Here is a 6,681-nt window from a genome sequence, read left to right on the forward strand (position 1 = left end):
CTCTTGCAAGGATATGAAGCAGTGACTGTAGAAATAAAGAGTGAGACCAGACTCACTTTACCCATTGCGAGATAGACTTTGGTCAGGTCTCCATTTATCACGAGGCTTCCATAAAACCTTTCTCTAAGCTGTTCACTATGTTGGTGCCTGTAGTGCCAGTTCCAGGAGAGGCTGAGCTGGAGGATCACTAGAGCCCAGGAGTTCAAGTCCAGCCTGGGCAACATAGAGAGATGCCAACTTTCAAAAATGGAAAAATACAAAGATTCTAATGCTAATCAATGGACCACAATGGTGATTTCGGTCCTTTGAAATCCATTTTAGTGCAGATCCTTGGTTAGAGATTCTGAGCATTCCTCTTTATTCACTCTGTAGTTACTGTTAAGGGATAGTAAATGACTACCCCTGTGAGAAAGGATCAGGGGCCCCTCCCTTCTATTCTGGGCTTTCAACTTGAACCACCTTAGATCTGGAAACTAGCTGAGGAACTGTGATTTTTCCTTCCCATGATTGATGTCAGCCTGCTACTTGTCAATTCTTAGGTTCTTCTTTTCTATCTTTTTTTTTTTTTAGTTGTAGATGGACAGAATGTCTTCATTTATTTTATTTGTTTGTATGTAGTGGTGAGGATCAAACCCAGTTGCTCACATGTGCTAGGCAAGAGCTGTACCACTGAGCTACAACCTCAGCCCTCTCAGATTCTTTATGAAGGGGGAGGGGCAGTAATACAAATCAAATACCTTTTTTTTTTTTTTTGTATCAGGGATTGAACTCAGGGGCTTTCAAACACTGAGCCCCAGCCCCAATCGTATTTTGTATTTAATTTAGACACAGGGACTTGCTGAGTTACATAGTGCCTCGCCTGTTGCTGAGGCTGGTTTTGAGCTTGAGATCCTCCCAGCCAAATCAAACATCTTCAGTAGAGGTACTTCTGTCTTGCCCCCTGGAACATCATGAACATCAACTTGTTTAGACTCATGCCTTGGTGGTCATTAAGTTAATTATCAATCAATAGGCTCATTTGATTAGAAGAGGCACAGATAATCTCCCTATTTGAGGTCAACTAATTGGGAACTGATTTGGAACCTTAATTATATCTGTAAAAATTCTTAACAGGAGTACCTAGATTACTGTTTGAACAACTGGGAAAAGATGTGTGCACCTAGGTCAGGTGAAACTTGGAAACATCTTAATTTCACCTCCCACACCTCCTACTGTTTGGGAGTAGAAACAAGGTGCTTATCAGAACTAGATGAACCTGTGTTTACCATATGGCAAGTGAATTCAAAGCTAGTAAGCACTGTGCTACAGTATGGAATTGGAGGCAGGGGTGGTGTGGAGGTGGAGGCCATGCCCTGGACAAATGTGAATAGTATGAGTGGTACAAGCTGTCCAGTGGAGGCCCAGAAGCTTGTCCAAGGGCGAAAGGGGTAGTAGCAGAGTCCCTGATATCCAACCCCAGCCTGAGAGGAGGCACCAGGCAGGCACCTGCCTATATGCTGGGAGTACTCCCAGGTCTGGCTTCCTAAAGCAGGACTAAGTAAGATAGAGCTAATGCCCAGAGACTCCTCATGGGTGACTTGATTTTCGCTTCCACCTCTGATACAGACCAACCCTTAGTATTGCAAGTAGAATTCATATTCATGATGAAGGCATCACCTGGGGCTTTACACAAGCATTTTTGCTCCTTCAATTTGAATCCCTTTCATAGGTAACCTCTCATTTCCCCGCCCAGCATTACGTCACTGGGGCTGGGCGGGGGGCGGTCCCAGGATAGAAAAGCAGAGCTGCTGGCTGAGGCAGTCTTTCCTAAACCAAGAGCTCTGGCCTCCTCTCGCTCCAAAGAGGCCTTCACCTCAGCTCCTTCACCAGCTTTGGGCATCATGCGTGAAATCGTGCTCATCCAGGCAGGCCAGTGTGGCAACCAGATCGGCGCCAAGGTGGGCACATCTCTGGGGAGTGGACCCTGCGTGACACAGGCCAGGGCAAAGGGTTCCAAGGATAAGAGTGGACTGAGGGGGGGAGTCTGGCGTGCGCGGCTACCAGGTGTGCCAGGGCGGCACATGAATATGGTGATGGAGCTAGGTGTGCCTTGAATCAGTGACCTTTATATTACCTAGGGACACATCCATCCTTTGTGGGCACACTTTTCCTCATGATGGCCACTTTCTTCCTCTGCCACTCAGATGCCCTCCCAACACCATGCCTACCCTCCTTCACCCATTCCTTGCCAGGGTTAGAATCCAGAGGACAACATGTACATGCCTGGCAATGACCTGTACCCTTCAAAGCTGCCTGAGGTTTGTGCAAGGAGTGGGGCCACTTGATCCGTGGTCCTGCTAGAACCCATCCTGGGACCCATCCATCAGCAGGGATTTAGGGACATTCAAACTTGCCTGGAGGGACAGCCCCACTGTGCCCACTGCTTCCTGCAAGAGGTTCTTGGTCGCCCCCTTCTCTCCCAATGTGCTTCCAGCCCATCAGTCTGTGACCATATATGGCTCGTGCCCTGCAGACTTCCAAGCCCCTAGGAAGCAACTGATATGGGAAATAGACCAGCTCTCTGGTCTTAGTCTGACACTCTTAACTCTCTGACCACTATGCCAAGGCCATTCTAGTGACAGGATGCAGGGCCATGAGTGATTTTTTTTTTTTTTTTTCATTTCAGTTTTGGGAGGTCATCAGTGATGAACATGGTATTGACCCCACAGGCAGCTATCATGGAGATGGTGACTTACAGCTGGACAGAATCAATGTGTACTACAATGAAGCAGCTGGTGAGTATATGCATATTAAACTTGCTTCCCATACTGTGGCAGAGGAAAAGTCCTAGGTGCATAGAAATGACAAAGGAATGCATTTTTGCACATTCATATAAAATGCCAACCTCAAAAAACAGACTTCATACTTCCTTAATAGTCCTTTTTTATTTAACACGACTAAGCATGCACAGCATTTTTTTCCCCTTTTCTCTTTTTCCCTTTTCATTCCTTTGTCTCAAATGTTGGAATCTTCTGTAATGAATTCTTCTGTGAGAACTACATAGAATTATGACCCTACCCATGTTTCTTTACCAAGCAGAGGTGTAAGTGAGTTTTTGTTCCTGCAGGCAATAAATATGTTCCTCGGGCCATCCTAGTGGACCTGGAGCCAGGAACGGTAGACTCGGTGAGATCGGGACCATTTGGCCAGATATTCAGGCCAGACAACTTTGTGTTTGGTATGTCCTCATGGTCCATGGGACTGTGACTCACCTTCTTCCTGACAGCCACACACTTCACAGTTCTCAGTGTTCTGTGCCCAGGTGAGACTGTGTCCACAGATGGCCCCAGTCCTGGCCTAACCCCTTGCATGGGGGTGGGGAGATATCTCTGGTCACTCTGGACAACTCAGGATTTCATGTCAGCCTCCTTTACAACAAGCCCCAAAGGGAAAGACTCAAGAGCAAGAAGAGCTTTTAATGAGGCTTAATAGGCTACAGGTCACTTGAAGGGACCAGGGAAAACAGTGAACCAAATTAAAGTAATGAAGGCCAAAAGCACAGCCTGTGACCAAGATTCAGACAGCTGCCTAGAGTCCCTCTTTCCCTCTGATCACACTGTGCCTTCCTCTTGCCTAATCGTACTGCATGAGAGTAGTGAACAAGGTTCCCCTAATTGCCGAGGCAGCTGAATTTAGTTAAATATTTTCTCTTCCTCAACTTGTTTTTTTTTTCACCTTAGGATGATCCCCAGCATTTTTGAGGTTCACTGATAACATTCAGTCTTGCAGACAGTCTTAGGTAACCAAAGCATATCTAAAAGGTTTTGTAAGACTAGTCCCACCTTCTCCACAGTGCAAATGACAGCATCCAGAATCCTTGTCCATTTGTGTCTCATATTCTCTTTCCTGTGGCAGGCCAGAGTGGTGCAGGGAATAACTGGGCCAAGGGCCACTACACAGAGGGAGCCGAGCTGGTGGACTCCATGCTGGATGTGGTGAGAAAGGAGGCAGAGAGCTGTGACTGTCTGCAGGGCTTCCAACTGACCCACTCACTGGGGGGCGGCACTGGCTCGGGCATGGGCACCCTGCTCATCAGCAAGATCCGGGAGGAGTACCCAGACCGCATCATGAACACCTTCAGCGTCGTGCCTTCACCTAAGGTGTCAGACACGGTGGTGGAGCCCTATAATGCCACCCTCTCTCTCCACCAGCTGCTGGAAAACACGGATGAAACCTTCTGCATCGACAACGAGGCCCTGTATGACATCTGTTTCCGCACCCTAAAGCTGACCACCCCCACGTATGGTGACCTCAACCACCTGGTATCAGCCACCATGAGCGGGGTCACCACGTGCCTGCGCTTCCCGGGCCAGCTGAACGCAGACCTGCGCAAGCTGGCCGTGAACATGGTGCCCTTCCCCCGCCTGCACTTCTTCATGCCTGGCTTCGCGCCCCTGACCAGCAGGGGCAGCATGCAGTACCGCGCCCTGACGGTGCCTGAGCTCACCCAGCAGATGTTCGACGCCAAGAACATGATGGCAGCGTGTGACCCGCGCCACGGCCGCTACCTGGCAGTGGCTGCCATCTTCCGAGGCCGCATGTCCATGAGGGAGGTGGACGAGCAGATGCTCAACATGCAGAACAAGAACAGCAGCTACTTCGTGGACTGGATCCCCCACAACGTGAAGACAGCCGTGTGCGACATCCCACCGCGGGGCCTCAAGATGTCAGCCACCTTCATTGGCAACAACACAGCCATCCAGGAGCTCTTCAAGCGCATCTCTGAGCAGTTCACTGCCATGTTCCGGCGCAAGGCCTTCCTGCACTGGTACACAGGCGAGGGCATGGACGAGATGGAGTTCACTGAGGCCGAGAGCAACATGAACGACCTGGTGGCCGAGTACCAGCAGTATCAGGATGCCACTGCTGAGGAACACGAAGAGTTCGACGAGGACGAAGAGGAAGAGGTCGAGGAGGCTTAGGAACTTCTCAACCTCCTTGGTCAACTTGTTGTCCACCAGCTCCTCTATGATTGTCAACTAAGCTGATCAGGTGTGTCTGTCCAAGTGCACTGTACTGATAATATCTGTACTCGTAATTCAGGGCTCCATACTCTCCCAATTTTCCTTCTTGCTGTTCTCAAAGTTTCAGGATTTTCTTTTTCATCAGGATAGGTTTTCTGCTTCAATGCTTTTGAGCAGTATTCCTGTTCCTTTAGTAAAGAGATGAAACTTTTTTTTTTTTTTAATCTTCCGTTTCCCAAAGTATTCAAATAAAGATATTCTCAAAAGCAATCTGGGAATGATGGTGTTCCAGAATCATGTGAATTTGTAGAATCTAGGCCTTTTAGGTAGGGACTTCTCTTTCTCTGAATTCTTTTTAACAATGTGTTGAATACGAAGAAAAAAAAGTGCTGTTTTACCTATCAGATAAACAGTATACTCTAAGTTGGAGGTGTTCTAAAAGAGCAGGCAGGGACACAACAGAGTTCCGCCTAAAATGTATTTGAAAACCACAGCAGGAATTTAAGAGAATGATGGAAGCTAACAATTTAACATTTTTTTAAATTTTTTTATTTTTTTACAACAATCTTTTGTTTTTAATATTTATATTTATTTATTTATTTATTTATTTTTTAAGTTTTCGGCAGACACAACATCTTTGTTTGTATGTGGTGCTGAGGATCGAACCCGGGCTGCACGCATGCCAGGCGAGCAGGCTACCTCTTGAGCCACATCCCCAGCCCTAACATTTTTTTTTTTTAATTACGTCTTTCTACCTATTGAAAGCAGCCTCCAGTTTTAATATTCTGATGGATTAGGATCCCATTTGGAGAGAGGAAAAAAGCTGGGAAGGCAGGTGAACTGAGGTATGCAGTAAGGAAGGGAGTTTCTGAGGCTCTAGGATATGGTGGGAATAGGCAGCAATACAATCAGCCCTGTGCTAAGGAACCACTAAGACATGAAAGTCCTTACTGGTGGCTTCATTTGTAGAAAGTGTTTTGCTAACTTGTTGAATGCAAAATGCAAGTGTAAGTTGTTTGCCTTCTGGCATCAGATGAAACTTTTTAAATAAAAGGTACGTTAGAGCCTGGGGTTGTGGCTAAGTGGTAGAGCACTTGCCTAACATCATATAAGTAAGTAAAGGTATTGTGTCCATCTACAACAAAAGATAATTTTAAAAATATCTTTAAAAAAACAATTATAATGACACGTCTTGGAAAACCCTTCCTCTCTCCAACATTTCAAGAAAATCTAACTGCCATGTTTTTCCCCACAACTTGCTCCTAGGACATTTTTATATTCATGGAAAGTTTATACTGCTACCTTACATGAGGGTGAAGCCTGCTAGAGGTTCTGACCACTCCATAGGTTGGTGGAAGGGGGATCAATTAACAGTGGCACACATTGTATTTGGAACTACACTAGGGAACAATTTGGAAAACTGAAAGCAGGTGAGGTGATTTGGTGGATACTTCTTTTGGTGTTTTTTTGTTTTGTTTTGTTTTTGGTACTGGGGATTGAACTCAGGGGAACTTGACCACTGAGCCACAATCCCAGCCCTATTTTGTATTCTATTTAGAGACAGGATTTCACTGAGTTGCTAAGTGCCTCACCATCACTGAGGCTAGCTTTGAACTTGTGGTCCTCCTGTCTTGGCCTCCCGAGACACTGGAATGACAGGAGTGCACCACAGATCCCT

The 6,681-nt window shown here is 46.6% G+C and overlaps 1 protein-coding gene across 14 annotated transcripts; it reads left to right on the forward strand.

The window, feature by feature from the left end:
• Window positions 1-1,880: 1,880 nt before the first annotated feature.
• Window positions 1,881-5,138, forward strand: LOC124106056 (tubulin beta chain). Of its 14 annotated transcripts, XM_058585351.1 has the most exons (6): window positions 1,881-1,937; window positions 2,666-2,774; window positions 3,107-3,217; window positions 3,895-4,121; window positions 4,266-4,592; window positions 4,668-5,138. In XM_058585351.1, exons 1-6 carry the CDS (start codon window positions 1,881-1,883, stop codon window positions 4,959-4,961), a joined length of 1,125 nt encoding a protein of 374 aa, XP_058441334.1. In that variant the 3' UTR covers window positions 4,962-5,138. The 14 variants fall into 14 exon arrangements, with proteins under 14 accessions (XP_058441334.1, XP_046319564.1, XP_046319561.1 ...); XM_046463608.2 differs by having other exon boundaries at window positions 3,895-4,502; window positions 4,848-5,138; XM_046463605.2 differs by having other exon boundaries at window positions 3,895-4,273; window positions 4,391-5,138.
• The last annotated feature ends 1,543 nt before the right edge of the window (window positions 5,139-6,681 follow it).

This window comes from Marmota monax, unplaced genomic scaffold (assembly GCF_021218885.2).
Source record: "Marmota monax isolate L192 unplaced genomic scaffold, Marmota_monax_Labrador192_F-V1.1 WCK01_AAM20220418_F8-fsc00057, whole genome shotgun sequence".
Lineage (NCBI taxonomy): Eukaryota > Metazoa > Chordata > Mammalia > Rodentia > Sciuridae > Marmota > Marmota monax.